Source organism: Rhinoraja longicauda, chromosome 31 (assembly GCF_053455715.1).
Source record: "Rhinoraja longicauda isolate Sanriku21f chromosome 31, sRhiLon1.1, whole genome shotgun sequence".
Lineage (NCBI taxonomy): Eukaryota > Metazoa > Chordata > Chondrichthyes > Rajiformes > Arhynchobatidae > Rhinoraja > Rhinoraja longicauda.
In genome coordinates, this window is record NC_135983.1 from 9,177,012 (window position 1) to 9,204,472 (window position 27,461).

Sequence of the window (27,461 nt, forward strand, 5' to 3'; positions counted from 1 at the left end):
GACTAGTTCCAACACATACTGGGAAGGCTGGTTATCTGAAAGGGCTGGATTCAATGTCAAGACCCTAGGGCTGTAATGTGCCTCGATAGAAGATTTAGTTTAGTTTAGAGAAACCGCGCGGAAACAGACCCTTTGGCCCAGAGTCCGTGCTGACCAGCGAGCCCCGTACACTAGCACTATCTTACACACACTAGGGAACAATTTACAATTTTACCTTGCCGATTAACCTACAAACCTGTATGTCTTTGGAGTGTGGGAGGAAACCAGAGCACCAAGGGAATAACCACGCAGGTAACGGGGAGATCGTACAAACTCCATACAGACAGCACCCATAGTCAGGATCGAACCCGGGTCTCTGGCGCTGTAAGGCAGCAACTCTACCGCTGCGCCACCGTGCCGCCCCTTATGAAGTTAAATGAGTTGCTGTTCCTTGAGTTTCCATTGGGCTTTGTTTGTATGGGGGCAGGAGGCCAAAGACGGGGGTGGTGGGGATGGAGAACTAAACCTACATGCAAGTGGAAGCCCAGAGTCACCCTTGCAGACTGAATGGAGGTATTCTGCCAAGTGGTGACGGATGCTGCCTGCGTTCTCCAGGTACAGGGGAGATCACACTGTGAACACCAAGCACAGTACAATAAACTGGGGGAAATACAAGTGAATCACTACCTCATCTGGGTGCCTGGATGTTGGGAGGGGGAAAGATGAGGATATCTCCTGGGATTGCACAGGTAGGTGCCATGAGAAGGGGAGTCGTTGGTGGAGATGAAAGAATGGATTCAGAAGTCTCAGAAGAAACAGTCACTTAGCAAAGCTGAAAGGGGAAGATGGGGCAAGGTGTGTAATTGTGTGAATTACAAGGTGTGTAATTGTGTGAATGTTGCGTTTCAAAATAGAAAAGGCAATTCATTGTGCATATCTTTCATTCATTTGTTCTATATCTCACTATATCACCGTCTATATTTCTCATTTCCTTTTCCCCCAACTCTCAGTCTGAAGAAGGGTCTCGACCCAAAACGTCACCTATTCCTTTTCTCCAGAGATGCTGTCTGACTGGCTGAGTTACTCCAGTTTTTTGTGTCTGTTTTCGGTTTAAACCAGCATCTGCAGTTCCTTCCTGCACATGTCTGTGGTCAGATTCACCCGACTGATTCAAAACTGGCTTACTCATGGGAAGAAGGTTTTGGTGGAAGGGTGTAATTCTGACTGGAGCTCTGTGACCAGTGGAGTTCCACAGGGATCTGTGCTGGGACGTGTGTTTGTGATTTACATAAATGATTTAGACGTAGATGTAGATGTGTTGGTTAGTACGTTTGCAGACAATACCAAACTTGGTGTAGATGTGGGCAGTGAGGAAGGCACACCTGCAGTTCTGATGATTCCACATCAGCAAGTGGTCTGTGTTCTCACATGTTAAGCTGTGAAGCTTGCAGACAATATGAACACAGGACGTGTGGGTAACAACGAGGAGGAAAGCTTTAAACTGCAGGAAGATGCAGATGTTTCCGTCAGTTGAACTGAGAAGTCTGAGGTGAAGCACCAGAAGAATATATACAATAATTGTGAGGATATTAAATACTATAGAACAGCTGAGGGAGCTAATTGACATCCATAGATCCTTAAATAAGACATGTAGAATGCTTCCCTTTATTAGTCGAAGCTTAGAATGGAACGGTACAGGGCAACGCTGTGGTAGAGTCGCTGCCTTAGAGCACCAGAGATCCTGGTTTGATCCTGATTACAGGTGCTGTCTGTACGGAGTTTGTACGTTCTCCCTGTGACCACGTGGGGTTTTCTCTGAGTGCTCCAGTTTCCTCCCACACTCCAAAGGCGTACAAGCTTGTAGGTCAATTGGCTTAGATAAAATTGTAAATCGGTCCTAGTGTGTAGGGATAGTGCTGATTGTACAGGGCGATTGCTGGCCAGCACGGACTTGGTGGGCCAAAGGGCCTGTTTCCGTGCTGTATTTCTAAAGTAACAGCAAGGAGATTATGTAGAAACTAGGAACTGCAGATCCTGGTTTACACAAAGGGATACAAAGTACTGGAATGAATCAGCAGGTCAGGTCGCATCCAATGCAGAACACTGATAGGTGACACTTCAGATCGGGACCCTGGCATGAGAGTTCAGCATAACCTAAGCAGGACATGCTTGAACTGCGTACAATAGACAGGCTACATGCTGAGTGTAGTGTACAGTTCTGCTCACCAAATTGCAAGAAACACTGCATTGGAGGGAGCAGAGGAGATTGACAAGCAAGCTGTCAGGGCTGAAATGATGCAGATATGGGCTAACATTGGATAAGTCAAGGCTGATTTCTTTGGAACAGATGAGGCTGAAGGGAATCACATTGAACTTATGAGATTGCAAGGGTCCAAAAAGGAGTAAAATAGCAAGGATTTAGCTTCCTCAACAGAGGAGAAAAAAATCTAAAGAAATGGCAGAAGGATATGAAGAAAGAAGTGGAAAATTTATTTCAGCAGGGTCAAGGTAGATGTCTGGAACTCACTGTCTCAAAATGTGTTAAAGGCAGGAGCCTCGACAAGAACCTGGGCATGTGCTTCTGGCCTGTGAACTCCAGGGCCATAGATCTCGCATCTCGCATCAGATGTCGGGATTGGGCTGCTGAGTTCTCATCATCAGCTCAGACACAATGGGCCAAATGGCCTACGCCATAGATTTTCCATGATTCATACAAAATCAGGAGAGGAATAGATTGGTTAGATGCACAGAGTCTTTTGCCCAGAGTAGGGAAATCAAGGACCAGAGGACATTGGTTCAAGGTGAAGGGGAAAAGATTTAATAAGAATCTGAGGGGTAACTTTTTCACACAAATGGTGATGGGTGTACGGAACAAGCTGCCAGAGGAGGTAGTTGAGGCTGGGACTATCCCATAATTTAACAGTTAGACAGGTACATGGATAGGACAGGTTTGGGGGGATATGGACCAAGCGCAGGCAAGTGGGACGAGGGTAGCTGGGACATTGTTGGCCGGTGTGGGCGAGTTGGGCCGAAGGGCCTGTTTCCACACTGTATCACTCTATGACTCTATGCGTCTCCAATAACAAAGCATTACATCAGATCTAAAACGATTCACTGCAGGCCTATGTCAAAACAAAATAACTCAAAGAATAATATATTCCTTTATTCGTCCCACACCGGGGAAATTTACAATAATTAAATCTCGAAGATACTGGAAACAGGGTTTGTTAGCATCCGTGGAGGTAGAAACATTTCAGGTCCAGGACGTTAGCCGTTTCACCTTGCACAGATGCTGACTGGCCTGCTGTGTGTTTCCAATTAAGATTTCCAGTACCTGCAATGGCTTTGACTTTCAACATTTAACTCCCACCCTGGTTAGACTGATCAGTGACTCACCCGAATTTGATCTAGGTCGGCTTTATTTCCTATCTGTTGCCGTTCCAGTCTCTTACTCAGCTGAGAGCAGATCTAAAAAGACAAAGCCTTTAAATATGCAGAAAATGCACACATCACAATTTCATCATCATTTATTACAGCTCATTGCAAAGTAGGATTAAAATGTACGCCCATCCGCACCAGATGCAATACTAATCAAAATACATTTTCTTGAAAGACTTTCCTATTTATACAAGTACCAGATGCACGATCCGTTGCTGAATTGGCACTTTTAATGTTGAAAGTGATGAGAGAACAGAGAGATAAGGTGGGAAACCACTGCTCTGAGCTTTCTAGTGGCAGGGAGATTAACTGCAGCTCCAGCGAACTGAACAACACAAAGCAAACTCTTCACTCAGCATTTCACAGAAGGGAAGATTAGGACACAAGTATATCGCAGGTTTAAAGCCAAACAAAGGAAAGATTAATAACTCCAGGGAAGGCCTGAGCAAGAGCACCAGAGGTTTCCGGAGACACTCATTTGATTGGCTAGTTGCGCCGCTAGTTGGCTAGTTTTAAAGGAATCATGTGATGATTAACAAAACAAAGTTTAAGGCTAAAAGGGCACGAGTGGATTATTGCCCAAGGGGACCGTGATGGGTTTTGATATGGATTCACTCAGTCATCTCAAAAGCAATCAGAGTGTAGGACTGCAGCCATGCAGGGGACACGTCAGGGTAGATGGCTTCTTTCCCCAAAAATGGAGAATAGATTGGGGAGGCATGGTGGCGCAGCGGTAGAGTTGCTACCTTACAGCACTAGAGACCCGGGGTGGATAGTGTCTGTACAGTTTGTACGTTCTCCCCGTGACCGTGTGGGTTCTCTCTGGTGCTCCGGTTTCCTCCCACATTCCAAATTCATGCAGGTTCATTGGCTTCTGTAAATTGAGGATAGGATAGAACTAGTATATGGGGGTCGCTGGTCAGCATGAACTCAGTGGGCCACGCTGTCTCTTTCAACTAAACTAAACTCAAGACATTTGGCAAATACAGTCATTTGGAAAATACACTTATTTTTCCTTGGATCATCCCAACATGGGCCTTGAGCCCAGAGAGTTTATGCAGGGCTCGGAGAATCACAACAATTCCATTCCCCTTCGTATCTCCTTGTAGACCATTCCCTCACCCAATCCATTGACCAGCCACAGGGATCATTTACAGCAGCCAGTAATCCTACAACCAGCACATCGTTGGTAACTGGAAGGACGTCAGAGACCAGGGGATGCTTATATGGTCACAGGGATTACACACAAAGACCACACAGTGTCAGAATTAAAATGGGGTCACTGGAGCTGTGGGACAGCTGCACTTCCTGCAGCACTACTGTGACATCTGTGACGTCTTTAAATAAAACTTGGGAGGGTTAGCAAGCAAACCTTTACAGCATATCACCCCAAGTAACATTAAAGAAAGTGAAAAGTACGTTTTAAAGAGCACCTTAGATGGTCCTTATGCAAGAATAGGCCACTCGGCCCCTCAGACTGTGCTACTGGTGAGCAGTGGATTGAAGATGCGTTGGCAAGGTAGCCTTGGTCAGAGAAATAGAAAGTATTTCTGGACAAAGAGCTAGCAGTGACCGTCACACTCGGTCTCATTTTCTTACACAAACTACCAGGTTTATTGACGTTAACTTTGAAGCTTAGCAGTGTAATATTAATGCACGTCTCCTGGATTGGACCATAATTACAACACTATCAGAGCTTGTTATAACCAGCAAGGCAGATGGGTTCAAACCAACACCCCCACAACCCTCTATTTCCCTGAAATATGCCAAGCAGAGAGAAGCTGGATATAAAAGAGAAAACTGTGGAGGAAATCAGGAAAACTGTTCCGATGAATATTCCAGGTATCAGCTCATTGTTCGGCAAATTTCTGGTGGAACTGTTGCATAATTCTGCTATTTCGCATCTTGTATTTCAAATTTCTTTCAGATCATACTGAAAGATTTTGCCCATCATTGGCTTCTGAGAAAGTGCACCAACTAAGCCACAAGACTCGGCGGCACCGATTTGTACAGACAACCCTCAACCGGAATACAACTGCAGTTACGGACCTGCTTGTAATCACTGATGATGGAGCTGTTCTTCTTTATTTCCGATTCTGCTTTGTCCAGTTCTCTTCGGCACATCTCCTTCAGCTGTGAAAAGCAGAGCCAGGCATTGCATTGAAAGCACAGACACAACTGAAGCTGCTCTCGCGCGATCCTCAGTTTAAAAACTTCGAACATGCACTCAGCAACATGAATCTTTGCTGGTACCTAGTGTGGCAGTAGGGTTCCCCTCTCTGTCCCACACCGGACTGGCTGAAACTACATCAACATCGATAGTACTGTGCCTTCATCGTGGATTACAGAGATTCAAGGTAGGCTCCATTACAGGAGGGACGTGGAGGCTTTGGAGAAGGTGCAGAAGAGGTTTGCCAGAATATTGCTTGGATTAGGTGGTATTAGCTATAAGGAGAGGTTGGACAAAGTTGGACTGCTTTTTCTGGAACATCAGAGGCTAACAGAAGTATATAAAATTATTGGAGGCATAGATAGGGTAGACAGTCAGGTCCTTTTGCCCCCAGAGTGCAAGTGTCAAAGATCAGAGGCATAGCTTTAAGGTGAGAGGGGCAAAGTGTAATGGAGATATGCAGGCAGGGCCGTCTTAACGCATGGGCCTGATGGGCACTTGCCCGGGGGCCCACGAGCATAGGGGCCCCATGCTGATCTGTGTATGTTAAGTGACTTGCAATAAATAAATACTACTTTAAAAATGTAGGTTCAATAATTGCCTTTTTCCACAACATTTTCGGTCACTAAGTGCTTCTCACAGCGATCTGTAAGTGCTTTTCGCAACAATGTAGCACTTTTCGCCGGCACGACAGGGGGGGGGGGGCTGGTAGGGAAAGGGGGTGGGGGAGAGTAACGGTAGGGGCCCCAGTACACTGCTTTGCCCGGGGGCCCATAATGCTGTAAAAACGGCCCTGTATGCAGGGAGAGTATTTTTGTTTACACAGAGTGATGGGTCCTGGCACGTGCTGCCAGGAGTGGTGGTGGAGGCAGATGCCTTGGCACTGTTTAAGAGGCTTTCAGACAGGCACATGCAAAGGCAGGGAATGGAAGGGCATGGATCACGTGCAGCAGAGGAAATTTGTTTAACTTGGAATCATGTCAACTCACTACCACCTTCGCCTCCAGCCCTTCAGGATGGACAATAAATAGTGACCTTGGCTGTGTGTCCACATTGAACAAATGAATAAACAAAATGTTGACAAGACAGCAAACTGCCAATCCGTCACACGGAATGTATAATACATTTTTCACTATATTACCAGGTTGAAAGCTGTGAACTAATCTAGGAATTTCTGAATTTTTACTGCTAGTTTTACAGGGAAGTGTCAAAATGTGGGGACAATTTTAAATACACTTAATACTTAAGGCACAAATTTCATATATGTGGTTATATCAGTAAACAAAAGGTGCCAGGACACATATAACTGTACACACAGCATTGTTGGCTGCTGTATATCTATTTAGTTTTTAACTTTTTAGAACTACCGTCACAAAAAAAAAAGAACTGGATTTTAGAGATGTTTAAGTTGGTAAATGTGATTGAACAAATAAATAAAAAGTATGAAAAATGGCTTCATGTTGTGAGCTGCGCTGGGCACACATTACTAAACACCGGGGAACACACTACACTAAATCATTTACTCCGAGAGCTGATTCTGTCAGGCTGCTCAGGTACGGTGGAACATGAGGGAACTCTGCCACTGTGAACTCCAGAAACCTTGGCAACCTTAACCACACTCTCCACGACCATACGGGTTGGCTCCAGGTGTTACAATGTCCTCCGATATCCCAAAGACCTGCAGGTTGTTTCCCTGGCTAGTGTAATTTACCTCCAGTGTAGAAAACCGCTCAGGAACAGGACCTTCAGCCTACACTGCCTGCACACCAGAGGTTTTCTAAAATGCCTCCTTGCATTGGGGCGGCACGGTAGCGCAGCGGTAGAGTTGCTGCTTTACAGCGAATGCAGCGCCGGAGACTCAGGTTCGATCCTGACTACGGGTGCTGCACTGTAAGGAGTTTGTACGTTCTCCCCGTGACCTGCGTGGGTTTTCTCCGAGATCTTCGGTTTCCTCCCACACTCCAAAGACGTACAGGTATGTAGGTTAATTGGCTGGGTAAATGTAAAAATTGTCCCTAGTGGGTGTAGGATAGTGTTAATGTACGGGGATCGCTGGGCGGCACGGACTTGGAGGGCCGAAAAGGCCTGTTTCCGGCTGTATATATATGATATGATATGATATGATATGCATTAGAGGTAATTAGCTATAAGATGTTGCACAAACATGGACTGATACCTCTGGAGGGCCAGATGCCGAGGGGGAGACCTGATAGAAATTCATCAAATTATGAGAGGCATGGATTGGGTATCAGGCTTTTGTGTGCAGATACGATATTGGCATTTAGATAGGCAGATGGATCATGTGTAGGCAGAATGCATTAGTTTAATTTGGCATCATGTTTGGTGCAGATGTGGTGGGCCGAAGGGCCTGTCTCCGTCTGCATCGTTCTATGTTCTGCTTAGCGTAATTGTCAATGCAGTTACTGCATGTCCTTTAATATAGTAACACATCAGACTGTGATGAGACTGGGACTATGTTGGGTGAGTGGGTCGAGCTATGCCCAGCGATGCCCACAATCATTGCTCACCTGAGCGGCTTCATTTTCCAATCTTTTCTTTTCATCTTCTGCATCAACTAACTTTTGTTTGGTCATAAGCAGCTCTTTATTTAATGCATCTGCTTTCTCCTCTGCCTGCAGGAAGAAATAATAAACCCATTTTAAAAACCTTCTTTCCGCTAGTTTGATCATTTTGTTTCACACGTTCAATAGAAACAAGATATTTCAGCCCTAATTTGTTTCTTTGAAGGAAGAAATACAGCATAGAAACCGCCCACCGTGTCCACACTGACTGTCGATCACACGTTCACACTTATTCGCACAGTGGCGCAGCGGTAGAGTTGCTGCCTTACAGCGAATGCACTGCCAGAGACTCAGGTTCGATCCTGACTACGGGCGCTGTCTGTACGGAGTTTGTACGTTCTCCCCGTGATCTGCATGGGTTTTCTCCGAGATCTTCGGTTTCCTCCCACACACCAAAGACGTACAGGTATGTAGGTTAATTGACTGGGTAAATGTAAAAATTGTCCCTAGGATGTGTAGGTCAGTGTTAATGTGCGGGGATCGCTGGGCGGCGCGACTCGGTGGGCCGAAGGGCCTGTTTCCACGCTGTATCTCTAAATCTAAAATCTTATCCCACTTTCTCATCCACTCCCCACACTCCCATGAGGCCAATTAACCTAGGTACAAAATTATCTTTGTGATAGGAGTCAGGAAGAGGTAGTGGAGGGTTGTTTTTCAGACAGGAGGCCTGTGGCCAGTGGCATGCTGCAGGGATTGGTGCTGGGTCTATATTAATGATTTGGATGACAGTGTATGTAAGAATAATTAGTCAATTTGCAGATGACACCAAAACCAATGGCACAGTGCACAGCAAAGGAGGTTGGCAAGGAGATTACAACAAATGGGAAAGATCTAGAACAAATGGGGAAAGTGCACGATAGAATGGCCGATGGAATGTTACTGAGTCAAGTGCAAAGTGGTGCATATTTGGTAGTTAAACAAGGGGAGGACATACAGAGTGAATGACAGGACCCTAGGAAGAGTTATTGAATGGCAAGACTTTGGGGCACATGGTTCCTTGAAGCAGATAGAGTGACGAGGAGGCAAATGGCATGCATGTCTTCATCGGCTAAGAATTGTATACAGGGGTTAGGACGTCATGCTACAGTTGTGAAAAAACATTGATTATAATAATAATAATAATATTCATTTATTGTCATTGCAACGAGTACAACGAAATTAAAAAATAGCCAATCCTGACGGTGCGTACAAACATATATGCAATAAATGCAAAAACAAATAAATACATAAATACAATTAAATACAATTATATTAAGTACAAGATTTTTTAACGGTGTTGCCTAGTGCAAAGGTAGTGTTCAGTTCTCGTATGGCCCTGGGGTAAAAACTGTTCTTAAGTCTGTTTGTTCGGGATTTGATCGACCTGAAACGTCGACCAGAGGGCAGATGAACAAACAGACGGTGGCCGGGGTGGGATGGATCTTTTATTATTTTGCCTGCTCTACTGAGGCAGCGTAGGCTGAACAGGTGCTCCAGGGAGGGCAGTGAGCAGCCGATGATCTTCTGGGCCGTCGTGATGACCCTCTGAAGGGCCTTCCTGTCCTTTTCTGAGCAGCTGGCATACCATGTGGTTATACAGTATGCCAGCACACTCTCGATGGAGCAGCGATAGAAGGACAACATGAGCTTCTCCTGCAGGTTGGTTTTCCTGAGGATCCTCAGGAAGTGGAGTCTCTGCTGTGCCTTCTTTACTGTGGTGATGGTGTTGGTAGACCAGGTAAGATCCTCTGCGATGTGCGTACCCAGGAACCTGAAAGCTGGTACCCTTTCCACACAGACCCCATTGATGTAGAGTGGGTCGTAATCTACACTGGTTTTTCTAAAGTCAATTATAAGTTCCTTTGTTTTGGAGGAGTTCAGGACCAGATTGTTCACTGAACACCATGCTGCCAGCCTTTGGATTTCATCCCTATAGGCTGTCTCATCTCCTTCTGAGATGAGTCCAACCACAGTCGTGTCATCCGCGAACTTGATGATGGTGTTGGTGGGATGGGTGGGGGCGCAGTCGTGAGTGTAGAGGGAGTAAAGGATGGGGCTCAACACACAGCCCTGTGGTGAGCCGGTGCTTAGTGTAATGGTGGAGGAGAGGTGAGGGCCTATTTTGACGGTCTGGGGGCGGTTGGTCAGGAAGTCCTTGATCCATTGGCAGATGGTTTGGGAAAATCCAAGGTCGGAAAGTTTGGTGACCAGTCTGCTCGGGATGACCGTGTTAAAGGCAGAGCTGAAGTCGAGGAAGAGCATCCTCACATAGCTCCCCTGGTGTTCAAGGTGGGTCAGTGCAGTGTGAAGAGCAGTGTCGATGGCATCCCCTGTAGACCTATTTGCTCTGTAGACAAACTGGTGTGGGTCGAAGGTGGGTGGGAGGCTGGCTTTGATGTGCTGCAGGACCAGTCTCTCGAAGCACTTTGTGATGACCGGTGTGAGTGCTACCGGACGGTAGTCGTTAAGACCGCTGATGACAGACTTTTTCGGCAGTGGGATGATTGTGGCGGACTTCAGGCAGGGAGGGATGGTGGATTTTAAAAGGGACAGGTTGAAGATTTTTGTGAAGACCTCAGATAATTGGTCTGCACATTCCCTCAGCACTCTGCCCGTCACACCATCGGGGCCTGCAGCTTTCCTGGGATTCACTGCTCTGAGCACGCGCTTAACATCATACTCCTGCACAGTGAAGGTGTTGCTGTCAGGTGCTGGAGAGGGTGTTATGTCTGCCACTGTAGCTTTCACCTCGAAACGAGCAAAGAAACAGTTAAGTTCCTCTGCCAGCGAGGCGTCGCCGTCGGCAGTCGTGCGGTTGCTGGTCTTGTAGTTGGTGATGTGCTGGATGCCTTGCCATACCCGCCGTGGGTCATTGTTGGAAAAGTGGTCCTCAATCTTCCTCTTGTAGGACGCTTTGGCATCCTTGATGCCTCTCTTCAGGTTGGTTCTAGCAGCACTGTATAGAGCTCTATCACTAGACCTGAAGGCGGTGTTACGGTCCTTGAGGAGAGACCTGACATCCTTTGTCATCCAGGGTTTTTGATTGGGATACAACCGGATGCGTTTGTCGACGGTGACATTGTCAACACAGTTTTGGATGTAGCAAAGTACAGTTGATGTGTACTCCTCCAAGTCCTGATCCTCAAAAATATCCCAGTTGGTCCTTTCGAAGCAATCCTGCAGCTGCGAGGAAGCTCCTTCAGGCCATGTCTTAACAGTCTTTATGGTGACTGGAGCTTTCCTCCTGAGTGGGGTGTATGCTGGAGTTAGGAATATGGACAGGTGATCTGACTGCCCCAGGTGTGGTAGTGGTGCTGACCTGAAACCCTTCTTAATATTTGAGTAAACCTTGTCTAGTGTGTTTTTCCCCCTGGTAGCACATCTTATGTGTTGTTCAAGTTTCGGGAGAACTGACTTTAGGTCTGCATGGTTGAAGTCCCCGGCTATGATGTGGGCTGCTTCTGGATATGTGCTCTGTTGTGAGTTTATTGCACCGAGCAGGTAGCCTAAAGCTGTGCTAGCGTTAGCATTCGGTGGGATGTAGACTGCTGTTACTATAACCCCTGTAAGGCCGCACTGTGTACAATTCTGGCCACTACACCAGGCTGTGAGTAATCTAGCAAGGGGGCAGAAAATACCTTTCCCTGGAGCCGAGGTTGAGAGGTGACAGATAAGAGGCGCGTAAGTAAGAATGATAGCCAGTGTCTGTATCCAATGGCAGGAGCATCTAAAACTAGAGAGCGTAGGCTTAAGATGAAAGGGAGTCAATTTAAAAGGGTGCTATGGAGTATATCTTCACAGAATACTTGGAATCTGGAATAAACTATCAGGTGAAATGGTGGAGACAGGAACAGTAACAACATTTAAAAGGCATCTAGAGAGGTATCTGAATGAGCAGGTTATATAGGGACATGGAATTAATGCAGGCACAGTGGAGCAGTGTTAGAGTTGCTGCCTTACAGCACCAGAGACCCAGGTTCCATCCTGCCTACGGGTGCTGTCTGTATGGAGTTTGTACGTTCTCCGTGACCACGTGAGTTTTCTCCCGGCGTTCCGGTTTCCTCCCACACTCCAAAGACGTGCAGGTTTGCAGCTTAATTAGCTTTTGTAAATTGTAAATTGTCCCGAGTGTGTAGGATAGTTCTAGTGTATGAGGTGATCGCTGGTTGGCGTGGACTCGGTTGGGCGAAGGGCCTGTTTCCGCGCTCGGTCTCTGAAGTCTAAAGTGGAACAACCAGAGTGATGTTGATTGGATAATTCCTTTGTCAAACAAGCCAGGTGACTTTGCTTTCTGCAAACTAACAATTTGACTTTTGCACTACTCTCCCTATTCACTGGGTTTTTCAGGCTCTCTATGCTTTTACTAGGAAAAGCCACTGCAGTTGGTTCCAACAATACTGCCTGACCACATGCGTCAACTGGGCTGCTTAGCATAGGCAACGTCGGCGACTGATAAAACCCATAGCTGTTTGTTTAATGCAATATACCTCACAGAACAGCAAGCAGAACCCAACCATAATATTTTGAAAAAAGCAGTTCAATGCTTAAAATTACATCTTACCTGTTAATATACGTAAAAATATCGGCTGAAATGCTGATAGATATACTAGCCAGATAATATTATTTTCAACACCCGCTTTACAACTAGGATATTCATTGCTCTAAATCTTAATCAGGGAACAATTTAGAACTGTGCTCTCCATGGTAGGAGAGGTAATAAGCTGACAATATGCTAGCACATTAAATATTTAGAGCTCAGAACACATATGCTCGCACACAACTGTGAGGAGGACAGAGGGTAGACCCTCTTTATATCTGTAGACAGAAATTGAAGTAGACATTTTGGAGCTGAATAATGATTGAGCATTTCACATTAGCTTTTCAGAGATAACCCACATGAGCCACCTTATATCACCCTTCCAAACTGGGGAAGGAAATTATTATGGATAAAATGTTGACAATTCCAAAATTCTTCATCTTGCCCTGTTAGCATTTTTTAATTGTGCTATTTGAAAAATGGAAATAATGAAGTAACGTATTTGTCCCAAGAAATCAAACGCTCAGCAGCAACATAATACGATATAGGGTGAGTAAATATATATATATATATATATTAAGGGGAAGATTTAATTTTAAGCATTGAACTGTTTTTTTCAAAGTATTATGCTTGGGTTCTGCTTGCTGTTCCATGAGGAACATTGTTGTAAATGTTGCATTAAACAAACAGCCATCGGTTTTATCAGCAGCCATCGTTACCTTTGCTAAAGATAGACACAAAATGCTGGAGTAATTCAGTGGGTCAGGCAACATCTCTGCAGAAAAGAAATAGGTGACGTTTTAGTGCGGGACCCTTTTTCAGACTCAGTTACATTTACTAAGCAGCCCAGTTGATTCGACAGATGTAGGTGACGCAATACGATGTAGTGCGGCACGGTGGCGCAGCGTTAGAGTTGCTGCCTTACAACGCCAGAGACTGGGTTCGATCCTGACTACAACTGCTGTGCGGAATTTATACGTTCGCCCCGTGACCGTGTAGGTTTTTCCTGGGTGTTCCAATTTAGTTTAGAGATACAGCGCGGAGAAACAGGCCCTTCGGCCCACTGAGTCCGTGCTGACCAGCGATCCCCGCACACTAACGCTATCCTGCACACACTCGGGATAATTTACAATTATACCAAGCCAATTAACCTCTGTCTTTGGAGTGTGGGAGGAAACCGGAGATCCCGGAGAAAACCCACGCAGGTCACGGGGTGAACGTACAAACCCCGTACAGACGGCATCTATGGTCAGGATCGAACCTGGGTCTCTGACGGTGTAAGGCAGTAACTCTACCGCTGTGACACCGGGCCAGTTTCCTCCCACACTCCAAAGACATACAGATTTACTGGTTTATCGGTAAGAAATTGTAAATTGCTCCTAGTGTGATAGGATAGTGCTAGTGTGCGGGGATCGCTGGTCAGCATGGACTCAGTGGCTGAAGGGCCTGTTTCTGCGCAGCCTGTCTAAATTAATATGGAGCAGAACACAAAGGGCTGGAAGCACTCAGCTGGCCGGTCAGCATCTGTGGAGGGAATTAGCAGGCGATGTTTTGATCGGCTCCCTTCTTAACGAGGGTCAAAAGTCTTTTTGCATTCCCTCCACAGATGCTGCCTGACCAACCGAGTTCTTCCGCCACTTTGTCCTTTGCTCAAGATTCCAGCATATGTTGTTCCTTAATTCTCCGTAACACAAGATATAGGTGGTGCCAAAACATGGCGCCTCTTGCATGAGGGCTCAGTAGACTATTTCTGTACACTTGCTAATCGGGGATCGGGGGTATGGCAATACTCCACTGTAAGAAAAAGAATTTCACTGTGTTAGCACTTTGCACATGTAACAATAAAAGCACACTGAACCATTGATGTGATTTAACTTCAAGAGTATATATTTTCTCCAATTAATGCTGAAATAAAAGAGGCAACAAGTACAGCTTAGCTTGGTCAACAAGATTCAGACTTTGCCCTTACATTGTCCAGGTCCTTCCTGAGTGCAATCTTGCTGGTAACCAACTCGTGAGCAAGGTCATCGTTTTCCTGTTCCAGCCTCATATTGGCCTCCTGCAGACGCCTGTTCTCACGCTGGGGAAAAGCAGAAACACTTCATCTCTAGATCATCACCTTCAGACCAGGACACATCTCTCCAAACTGAACCTTAAGCCTTGTAAATTAAATGAAAATGGATACATTTTTAACAGCCATCATTTTTTATTATTTTCATGTGAAAGGGCAAACACATTTGTAGACTAAATACTCAAGCTTCAGCAGATCGGCTTTACGGCATCAATCATAGGAGAAAGATCCAAATAAAAAGTGATAAAGTCACAACCCGTTTTGTGTAGAGGTTGGGTTTAATGTGTCTGGAACACTGTTCTTTTCATTAATCAATGCAATTTACCAGAAAAATAAATGAATACTAACTGAGGGACAGGAAGAGAGCAGCAATATGTTTTAGTCCTTTGCTGCTGGGAAATTAATTGATTGGTAAAGTAAGATTTTTCATACAATTTACTCAGATCAGTTAAAAAGCATCTTTACTATTTTAGAATATTGGATGGGTTTGAAATCCAATATGCATGAAATAGCTTCAATTTAAAAATAGAAAACTGAGCAGTACAGCACAGGAACAGGCTCTTCGGCCCATAATGTCTGTGCTGAACACGATGTCAAGTTAAACTAACCTACTCTGCCTGCACGTGGTCCGTATCCCAGCATATGCCTTTCTAAAAGCCTTATAAACAGCGTTCCGTCACTGCCTCCACCACTACCCCTTGCAGTGAACTCCACACATCACTCTAAAAACACTTGCCCACCCATCTCCTTTAAACTTTGCCCTTCTCGCCCTAAAGCGACACCCTCTAGTCTTTGAGATCTCCACCCTGGGGTAAAGGGGTTCGGGCAGCCTATTCTATCCATGCCTCCTATATAATTTTATATACTCCCCTCAAACTCTGCCACTCCGGAGAAAACAGTCAAGTTTGTCCAAACCCTCTCACAATGTTTCTGAAATTGGTGCTAACAAACGTTGGCCAGTTGTGGAGGAAGGGTTATGATGTAAATCACATTCAACTCACATCCTCACAAACACTGGGCCTTTCGGTGACAGGCGAGAGATGTGACTGCCGGCAAGTGGTGCAACTGCTATTAACAGATCCAAATAGGCCAAGAACGTGACTTCATTATTGCCCGCTGATGCGGCCCTTTCCAGGATGTGTGGCAGCACCCACACCAAGCACTTGCATTAATGTAAACCCAGCTCACGTAGCCAACACACATCAGGACTTTAAAAAAAAAAAAAAAAAATACCAGGAATACTTGAGTGTTCAAGTATTCAAGTATTCCTGGTATTTTTTTTTTTTTTTTTAAAGTCCTGATGTGTGTTGGCTACGTGAGCTGGGTTTACATTAATGCAAGTGCTTGGTGTGGGTGCTGCCACACATCCTGGAAAGGGCCGCATCAGCGGGCAATAATGAAGTCACGTTCTTGGCCTATTTGGATCTGTTAATAGCAGTTGCACCACTTGCCGGCAGTCACATCTCTCGCCTGTCACCGAAAGGCCCAGTGTTTGTGAGGATGTGTGCAAGCAGAGAACTTCCTGCTCCGAGATAAATTGGCAACATAGGACATTTTGAAAATTGAGAGGAAATTTTAATTGAAGAGTTCTTAACAAATGTAATGACAAAATGCAGTCAAGCATGGATAAGCAGGTGCCTGCACACCACTTATCAACTCCTACCTCAAATCTTTCAACTGGGTCTTCCTGCTGTGCTTGTTGTTCCCGCATAACCAAGTATTCCTTTTCGTATTTCTTAAGCTTTCTCTGATTGATCTGTTCATATAAACATTCACAAATTAAACACTTTATTAATCAGGGAGAGGTACAATTCTCTTCATATTAGTGTAGTAAGGCAAAGGACAAAAGCACACGTCTTCAGTAGAAGTAACAAGTCTGCTTATGAACACCCACCCACCCCACTCCTTGCAAGGACGCTGTTGGTAGCTGGAGAAGAAATTGTACGAACCCATGCACGGTAGCGCAGCGGTAGAGTTGCTGCTTTACAGCGAATGCAGCGCCGGAGACACAGGTTCGATCCTGACTACGGGTGCTGCACTGTAAGGAGTTTGTACGTTCTCCCCATGACCTGCGTGGGTTTTCTCCGAGATCTTCGGTTTCCTCCCACACTCCAAAGACGTACAGGTATGTAGGTTAATTGGCTGGGTAAATGTAAAAATTGTCCCTAGTGGGTGTAGGATAGTGTTAATGTGCGGGGATCACTGGGCGGCACGGACTTGGAGGGCCGAAAAGGCCTGTTTCCGGCTGTAGATATATGATATGATATGATATATGAATTATTATTCGGCACAAGTGAGGTGCTAGACGAATGGAAGGTGACTAATGTTGTGCCTCTATTTAAAAAGGCCTGCAAGGAAAAGCCTGGGAACTATAGATCAGTGAGCCTAACATCTGTGGTAGGCACCTATCACTTGCCAGGCTTTGTCCCATCCGCACATATCTTTTCCAGCTTTCTCTACCCCTTTCCTATCAGCATGAAGAAAATCCCGACCCGAAATGCTGCCTGATCCATCGAGTTAATCGAGCGGTTTGTATTTTGCTCAAGATTCCTGTGCCTGGTATTCTGGAAATTGGGCTTTGTTATTGATTAGCGTTCATTACCTGCATGTTAAAGCAACATTACTTATTGCTTAGCTGATCGTTCACAAAAAGCATTGTGTATAACAGGGGTAGTGATATAGAACTGGATTCATTTCCCAATATGTATCGTTAGTCACTGATCCAGCAATCTCTCACCCAGGAAGGATGGAAAATGAAACAAGGAATATGAGCCATCTGGAAACTATTAAATATGTGTGCTTTTGACAGACACCTACATGAACATATTACTACAGGTCACTGTAATTCACTGCCCTGGTTGAGTTGTAGAAAACATGTTAAAAACAATCAATCTAACAACTGGACTGTATTTCCAATCCAGGAAGGTAAAAGTAGGCCCTGTGCACTTGCTGGTGTGCTGGTGTTAACAGCTGCTAAAATGCTTGGAAAACAAATAATGTATTAAAAATGTCCAGATAACATATTTTTTATTCTAGTAATGTGACATAGAACTTCTTTAAAAACCAGGAAGACATATGAAAAAAATTTGGTTGCAACTACTAACTAAGAAATCTCTTTACCAGAGATAACATTTGGAATATTTTTTTTTTTAGTATTATGTTCAAATAAGGTACTCACAATGAAAATGTCTTGGGTATATATTGAAGTGTGCCCAATTTATAATCTCAAGAGAATTGTTTAAAAGTCCACAATTTTTTTTCTATATTTACCGATGCTTATGTTTAATCTAGCATTGACATTTATTTTTGATTCGAGTAACATAACATGAAGTCTAAATATCAGTTTGCCAGAATAATTCAGTGTTTTACCTTGATTTGCACTATTGAACAGTTTTATTCCCTGCCAAAGATAGAAGTAAAGAAAATTCCTCTTAAAGCAAAATGTTTGCTTGATTTACCTTCATGCTGCAAGCCAACTCCATCAGCTTTTTAGCATTCTCCTCAGAGCGATACCTTTTAGGAAGCTGAACGCGGAAATATTTTAAGGCCCCTTCAAAGTCTGTTAACAGAAGATCATCCTTTGAGGTCTGTGGTAGAGATTGTAAAAGATTTTCGTGCTAAGTGAACAAGTTGGTGGAATTCACAATCCGTATTCAGTAAAATCTTGGCAAATAAACGTCTCTGCTCATTGCTGACTGGGGGAGATTATGTTTGTGCAAATGCCCAGCTCAGATTGCCAGTCTCATTCAAATCAGATTTCTTTCAGTGAATCAGGCCATCCTCACGTGAACAGCGAAGCAGAGGACAATTATACAGAAGGAATACCAAGCAGCCTTTCCTGGGGAGAGGCTCGGTCTGTATTACCCAGCGCAGCGTGGAGATCACACGCAAAGGGATTCTGAAAACAGTCCAGCAGAAAATATCCAAAACCGCATTATTCCCAACTGTTAGACGAGTGAAAATTTGAAAAGTTTTTCTGAAACTGCAAATGCATGTTACAACATGAACTCCTCCAGTTACAATCCTGCTCTTCTTCACGGCCTTTGAAGGAAATAGCTGAACAGAGTTTCATATAGAACAACACATGATAATGCAAATGAAGGGCTACATCTGAAACAATATTTCTGTAACAGTAGTAAAATGCTAACAGTTCTGAAATAAGATAAAGTAATGCCTCAACCTTTGGTGGAGAAGGTGTGAAAATGCTGACTTAATTTAACCCACAATAAAAATGAATGAAAAGATATGTTTCCTACCTTCAATAAACCAAGTGCAACATTGAAGATCACACTTATTCCCTTTAAAAAGAAAAGTTACAAAGTTTAAGTAAACTAATGTAAGCAGAAATTCAGAGCATTTTCAAATTTATTTTCTACACATTTAAAGCACACTAATGAAAATTATAAGCAACAGGTTAAAGTTTGGCTATGATATTTAATACTTTAATAAGCCAGCTTCATTAAGTGCAATTGATTTGAAGTTTCATTATTAGAGTGAATGTGTTTTTATTTTTGCTGCTGGAAGCTGGAGACTAAGTGGTGAGAGCAGATCGGGACAAAGGGATAGTGTCTTACGACACTGCAGAGCCACAGCAACTATTTTGATAAGATGGCCTTCGGTTCAACAGCATTTCAATTTGAATCAGGGAGCAATTCACCCAGTTCACAGATCGGCATATTTAATATTACAGACAACAATACTTAGTAAATACGAACACATGCAAGCCAGGATGTCCAAAGGAGAACAGGCTCAAATGTTAATGTGTTTCTAGTTTGTTAAAATGGATTCCCTCAATTCTCAGGCCCGAAGCTTTTTGTGAACAAAACTTTGCTGAATTCTACACAAGGCATGATTAACATAATTTAACACATTCCCCAATTGCCATTTTTGGTCACGTTGCCTCAGGAGAGAAGAAAAAAATTGGCTGTGAAACGGCATCAAGGTTATTAAATGTTTCCTTTTAACAATTTGGGTATTTGAAACAGACACAATGCACAACCTCCTTCGTTCACTGGTTTAACCTGAACATCAATTAAACTATTCTTTAAAAAACAAAGTCACCAAGTTTACATTGGGAACATAACTAGTCTTTATTTTGGATACGGTAATGGCAGTGACAAACTCAGTAACATCATGGAACTTCCCTGCACGGTATCTCTGATCGAAAGACATGCTATTCCATATTGGTGTAGATTTGGAATAGTATTTGCACAATAATTCTCTCATTATTATTTTTCACGTAAATTGTACCGAGTAGAGGAACAGTAAAGGGGATACTCCCCATTGAGGTTCTGTTCTGCTGCAGTAACTAGCTCAGCAGGACACACAGTTTTTTAATTATGTTAACCTGATTATCACAATCACTTCAATAAGTTTGACTGGAATAACTCTTAATTTGCTTCTTTAATTTGTCCTCGTGGCAAATCTTTACTGTCTGGGATGGCTAACAGTCCTCCGTGCACCTCTGTTCGTTGAGAGACACCGCACCTTAAATTATACAGGTTCTGGTGTGGTCTGAGAGTTATACACAAAATGTACACAGTCCTCAATGAAAAATAAGGAAATAATCTGTTTAAGTGTCCGCTGACATCTGCTGAAATCACATTCACTGAATGTGCACAATAGACCTTGATTTAAATCTTTCTCAAACAACCACCACAAAATTGGGGAACCATGTGGTTATTTGAAAATATATAGAATTGGCTTAAGTGAATGGGGAAGCTAGCAACAATAAAAAAAATGTGCAAACGTTTCAAATTACTTTGTTATAATAGCTAATTGGATAAGTAAGTCTTTGAATTAAATTTATCAAAAATGCCAAAGACCCACGAACCTTCCTTGAAATCAAAGCTCAGCTGAAACCCCAATATTTATAGACTGAATAAGGTGCCTGACCAATGTTAAAGTTTTCAAACGCCATTCTAAATGGAGTAGCAGGTAGAGCTGCTGCCTCACAGCGCCAGAGACCAGGGCTCGATCCTGACCTCAGGTACTGTCTGTGTAGAGTTTGCACGTTCTTCCTGTGAACCGGTTTCCTTACACATCCCAAAGACCGAAGAAGAGCAAGTCTGTAGGTCTGTAGATCAATTGACCTCTGCAAATGCTCCTGGTGTGTAGGGGGTGGATGTGAAAGTGGGATAAGTGAACTAGTGTGAACGGGTGATCGATGGTCAGCATGGACTCAGTGGACTGAAGGGCCTGTTTCCATGCTGTATCTTTCAAATCAATCAAGCACTCTGTACTTCCCGTAATGAAAACTACAAGATGTAATCAGAGGCTTGATTCCCACTGACATCTCCGATGATTCCTAATCCATTGTCCTACAAACAGCACCACCATGTGGCTGAGGCTAGTATAACAATTTTCAGAAGTCGGTAGCAGTTCGACATAGAATTGGATTGTGTCCTGGATTCTCTTTTGTATTTTAAGAAGTTTTAAGAAAAATCCTATACCTGCATGACTCCAAAAAGAGTAACGATAATGTGCTGTTTCCTGACTACAATACCATGCGCAATTAAATTCAACATAAAATCACACAGAACATGGGACTTCCGGTGGCGTTATGGACTGAACAAGTCGCACGTCAACTAGCTCCGTGAATATTCCGATTTAGGAAGAGAGGAACGGGTCGGGCCCGTTGCAACTTACCGGCAATTTTCAACGAAGGGTGGGTGACATCATCAGATCGCGACTTTTAAAAGTGAATTTCGACAAGTCGCACCCCCCCGTTAAAAATCGTTAAAAAAGGAACGGTCAGAACAAGACCCGTGGAAGAAGAAGAACCAAGTCAGATGGAAGCCTCTGCTACAGCTCAAACCTCAGCAGCGGGTCAGGAAGAACCTGCCAAACGAACAACCCGGAATCCACAGCCTAAAAAAATTGGATTGGAAGAATTTCGCAGCGTTGTGGGTGAGGAGCTTTCAGATATGAAGTCTAAAGTGGTAAATATGACAGTTGAATTACAAGAGATGAAAGCTGAATTAGTTTCCCTTAAAGGAATGAAGGGGGATATACTATCTACTATTAAGGAGCAGTTGGATAAATCAAAGGCTGAAATGAATGAACACATGGAGGAAGTAACCTCCAAGTTACAAAAGTTGGACTCTGATTTTTCTGGTAAGCTGAACCACATTACCGCGTCAATAGAGCAACATGATGAGGCTATAGGTGACTTGGAAATTTTAGCCGAGACGAGTGCTGAAACTACAAAAGTAGTATTGTCAGAGACTCAGCGTCTTTCTGATTTAGTGATGAGATTAACCGAAAAATGTACTGACTTAGAGGGTCATTCAAAACGACAAAATTTAAGAATCCTTGGTGTTAAAGAAGGCAAAGAAAAAGATAAAAACGTTCGTGATTTTACTGCTGAGTTATTACAGGAAGTTTTGAAAATGGATTCAAAGCCCTTGCTGGATCGAGCCCATAGAGCACTGAGAGCACGGCCAGGTGCTAATGCGCCTCCAAGACATTTGATTCTGAGGGTGCATAATGCGCACGTTTTAGAAGATATGTTGTCAAGAATTGCTAGTAACAGAGCTTTATCATTCCGAGGCGATGAGATTCGTATCTTCAGAGATTATCCCTTTGAGGTGGTTAAGAAAAGAGCACTGTTTAACGAGACAAGATCTATTCTTAAGAAGATCCCAGCGCTCAGATTTGGTATGTTGTATCCAGCAAAACTCCGAGTGACCTACAATCAAAAAGAATCCTTTTTTACTGATTATAATAAAGCACTGGAATTTGCTCGGGAGATCGAAAGTTCGCTGAAGGCTTGATTATGATTTCATGGCTATCTTAATTGGCAGACATTTAATTGGACTTTAAAAATATGAAAATTCAAAGATTTAAGTTTAGTGTATATACTATACGTATATTAACCGTAATTAATAATTATTAATTTTTAAAAAAAAACATATATATTTTTATTAATCATCACTAATAAGAAGTATAAGTAATATTTGATTTATGTAAACCTTACTTTGAATACTTAATTAATACACTTTAGATAGAAAAATTGATTTAATATAGACTAATTAGTTTCGGGCCTGCCCCGTTTATCTCTCTTTTTAAAAAACAAAAAACAAATAATAACTGTGTTAACAAACGGAGCTAGTATTAATTTTTTTTTACATCTTACGGAAGTCCTTAGATTTTTTGCCACCTTAGGGTGGCTAACACTAACTGCACTAATTGTAGTTGTAGCTTTAGTTGTCTCTTCTTTTTTCCTGCACTCTTTTAACCTTTTAGATATTGATTTTGTTTTTAGATTTAACTTTTATTATTATGTTTTTTTTCAGAAATTATATACTTTTGGGAGATATTTCCGGGAGGCACTCTACGCTGTACAAAAAATCATCCACCCCTCATTCAAGAAAAATGTTGTAGTCCGGGTGCCAGACCATTTGCTTTATTATAGACCATTTATTGGTTAAGATGCAAGATTCTATTAGGAAAACAGGGGTTAAAGGTATTACATTTTGTAGTTGGAATGTCAAGGGTGTTAATGAACCAATTAAAAGAGGTAAAGTACTTTCACATTTAAAATCTATTGATGCAGACATAATGTTCCTTCAGGAAACTCATCTAAAAAATGTAGCACATAATAGACTGAAAGGCAAATGGATTGATAAAGTATTTCACTCATCGTTTCCCTTCAAATCAAGAGGTGTTGCTATTTTAATTCGTAAGGGTATACCATTTATAAATACTTCCTCTATAGTCGACACTGAAGGTAGATATGTTATATTAGTGGGAGAACTATATTCTACAAAATTGATATTGGTGAATGTCTACGCACCAAATTTTGATAATCCGTTATTTTTTAAAAAAATATTTAATACCATTCCAGAATTTGGACAATATAATTTGATAATTGGAGGAGATTTAAATTGTACATTAGATCCTTATTTGGATAGATCTTCAACTCAAAGGAAAACAAAATCCAAGTCGTGTGAATTATTAAACTCTTATATAAATAATGCAAATATAAAAGATGTTTGGAGGATTGATAATCCTTCAGGCCGAGAGTATTCATTTTATTCACCTGTGCATAAAACTTACTCAAGAATTGATTATTTCTTGGTGGACTCCAAACTTATTCCTTATACGTATAATTCAAAATATCATAATATTATTATATCCGATCATGCCCCTTTAACATTTAGGGTAAAACTCCAAGGAGCAATGGGGAAACAGACTAATTGGAGATTTAACCCGCAAATCTTAAATGAAAAAGCATGTTATGACTATCTTAAATCGCAATTTGAGATTTTTTTTAACGCAAATGACCTTCCTGAAACACCTGCGTCCCTGCTTTGGGAAACATTTAAAGCGTTTGTGAGAGGATGTATTATTGCTTTTCAAGCGTCTCAAAACAAGAAGAACCGAGCTGAACAGAATGACCTGGAAAGTCAGATAAGACAGTTAGACATAACAAATGCCATCGCTCCCTCTATTGAAATACATAATAAAATTGCAGTTCTCAAATATAAGTTAAATTATATCCTTTCAGCTCATATTTTAAGGCTTTTTCAATATACTAAACAAAAACATTTTGAATTTGGAGATAAACCACAGAAATTGCTAGCACGTCAACTCCGTAAATTAGAAGATGATTCTACAATTCATAAAATTAGATCAGAAAATGGAGATTTGCTTAAACTACCTAAGGATATTAATCAGAGATTTTTGCAATTTTATCAGTCATTATATTCATCAAAAATAACAGATACTTCTGCGCAGATGCAAAAGTTTTTGCAGGAATGTAACCTTCCTGGTTTGAATGTGAGTGATAGAAATTTACTGGGCGCAGAAATAACTATGAAAGATGTTGAAGAGACTATTAAATCCATGAAAAATGGGAAGACTCCTGGCCCTGATGGCTTAAATAATGAGTTTTATAAAAAATTCAGTGGTTTGATCTCTCCACGTTTGCAAACTGTATATAGTCACGCCTTTAAACAACAGAGATTGCCACAAACTCTGACTGAATCAACAATAATCCTCATTCCTAAAAAAGATAAGGATTCTGAAGACCCTGGTTCGTATAGGGCGATAGCTCTTTTAAATACTGATCAGAAGATATTAGCGAAAATCTTAGCTCAGAGATTAAGTCTAGTTATAGACAAATTGATACACCCCGATCAATCAGGCTTTATAGCCAAACGATATTCATTTTTCAATTTGAGACGCTTGTTTAATATAATTTATTCAAATAGACTATTAAATGAAGATTTAGCAATCATCTCGCTAGATGCTGAAAAAGCATTTGATCAAGTAGAATGGCCTTATCTTTTCTCAGTGATGGAAAAATTTCAACTAGGTGAAAATTTTTGTGCATGGGTGAAACTTTTATATACATCCCCAACAGCTAGAATATTAACTAATCAAATGCTGTCATCTAAATTTCATTTAGCTAGGGGTTGTAGACAAGGATGTCCACTATCACCACTTTTATTTGCCCTAATTATAGAACCACTTGCTGAGAGTATTAGATCAAATTCACATATTTATGGCTACAACACTAAACATACAACCAATAAAATTTCTTTATATGCGGATGATGTATTAATATATATTACAAAGCCAGAAATTAGCATTCCGAATTTATTAAATCTCATAACTCAATTTGGTTCATTTTCAGGTTATAGAATTAACTGGTATAAAAGTGAAATTATGCCAATAATGGAGCATAATCCGGCCATACTTCAACAATTTCCTTTCAAAATTGCCTATGAAAAGTTTAAATATCTTGGAATTTACGTGACTAGGAAATATACTTCTTTATTTAAATCAAATTTTCCTCCTTTACTTGTTAAATTACACAGAAATATCCAATTTTGGAAAACACTTCCTATATCATTAGTTGGTCGTAGTAATGCTATAAAGATGATCTTTCTGCCACAGCTACTATACTTATTTCAAGCAATTCCGATCTACCTTCCAAAAAAGTTTTTTTTTAAAATTGATTCAATTGTTACTAATTTTATTTGGGACTACAAGACTCATAGAATAAATAAAAGACACTTATGTAAGTCTAAAATTAATGGAGGAATTGCTTTACCTAACTTTTTATTTTATTATTGGGCGGTTAATATTAAAAATATAACCTGCTGGTTGGATGATTCTGATCAACAACCGGATTGGTTAAAGATGGAGAAAGAGGATTGTTTACCATTCGATATTGGTGCGATCCTCTTAGCTCCAATAAATTTAAATAAAAAAACATATGGAGGTAATTCCATTATACATAGTGTTATCCGTACCTGGAAACAATTAAAGCTTACGTTAAAATTGAGTAAATTATCTGTTTTCCTTCCTATTGCGAATAATCCTTCTTTTAAACCGTCTGTCTTAGATAGAGGCTTTGCTCAATGGAAAAGTTATGGAATCAAAAGGGTGGGAGATCTTTATCATAAGGGAACTTTTCTTTCATTTCAGGAGTTACAGCAGAAGTACGGATTACATGTTAATAATTATTTTAGATATTTACAACTTAGAGATTATGTAAAATCACACATGCAAGAATATAAGTTTAGAGGTCCAGAAATACTTGATGTATGCCTGAATCGACATTATAACTCAAATAAATTAATATCTTTTATTTACAATATTCTCCTTGACATTGACATTCCGTCATCAGAATCTTATAGACGAGCATGGGAGGACGAATTGAATCAAGTTATAATGCAAGATATATGGGATGAAAGTTTACAACATATACATCAATGTTCATTGAATACTAGACATTCCCTAATACAATTTAAAATAATACATAGATTACATTATTCGAAGACAAAATTAAATAGGATTTTTCCTAGTATCTCTCCTATGTGTGATAAATGTCAATTTCAAGAAGCTAATTTAACTCATATTTTCGTAACTTGTATAAAAATGCAAAACTTCTGGTTGGAGATTTTTAAAATAGTTTCTAAAGTTATTAATAAAAAATTAGATATGGACCCAAAATTAATTATATTAGGATTATCAGAACATACTACAAATTTTACAGTAAGTCAGGTACATTTTCTTGATTACAGTCTAATAACTGCGAAAAAACTAATACTTAAATTTTGGAAAAAACCAATAACCCCCACAATTAAAATGTGGACTATGGAAATGACAGAGACCCTGCATTTGGAAAAAATAAGGTTTGCCTTAATCGACAAACCTGAGTTATTTTTAAAAATATGGTCTCCATTTATTGAATTTTTAGAAAAGTAAATGGGCTTGGCACAGGACTAAAATAAAAAAAAAAAATTTAAATAAAAAGTTGAAACTTGAGTTGGGGGTTGGATGTACAGCTGTGGTTTTTGTCTCCCGGATCTACTCCCGTTAATTTTTATTGTTAGATCTTTTTTTCTTTTTTTTTTAACCCTCTTACTCTCTCTCTCCCCAAGTTTATAGTTTTATATTTTTATTTTTACTTTCTCTCTTCAAAAATTTAAAAATTGAAGCTATGTAAGAACTTTGTAACAAATGTGTTTTTTCTTATTTCGATTTGTACATATGCTTTTCAAAAATAAAAAAATCACACAGAACATGACTGCTTTTGAGGGTGTGCTGCACTTTTAACCTACAGAAGAATTTATGACCACATTTTCATGACCACACATTTCAGATGTTGGCAATATCATGATGAAGTTTGGTAGAAGTCCGGACCACTGATTCTCTCAGTCTTTCATCTCACCTGCATTTCTGATTACT

General features: G+C 41.5%; 1 protein-coding gene across 5 annotated transcripts in view; it reads right to left on the reverse strand.

Annotated features, from left to right (window-relative positions):
* Positions 1 to 27,461, reverse strand: part of rabgap1 (RAB GTPase activating protein 1) — a 168,965-nt gene that overhangs the window by 6,974 nt on the left and 134,530 nt on the right. For all 5 annotated transcript variants that reach the window (XM_078426232.1, XM_078426229.1, XM_078426233.1 and 2 more), the window contains 7 exons: positions 19,013 to 19,054; positions 18,215 to 18,343; positions 16,420 to 16,512; positions 14,655 to 14,765; positions 8,116 to 8,220; positions 5,467 to 5,550; positions 3,376 to 3,447 (listed from right to left, as the gene is read on the reverse strand). In XM_078426232.1, the coding sequence (XP_078282358.1) occupies positions 3,376 to 3,447; positions 5,467 to 5,550; positions 8,116 to 8,220; positions 14,655 to 14,765; positions 16,420 to 16,512; positions 18,215 to 18,343; positions 19,013 to 19,054 (636 nt within the window). The remainder of the gene's footprint in view (positions 1 to 3,375; positions 3,448 to 5,466; positions 5,551 to 8,115; positions 8,221 to 14,654; positions 14,766 to 16,419; positions 16,513 to 18,214; positions 18,344 to 19,012; positions 19,055 to 27,461) is intronic.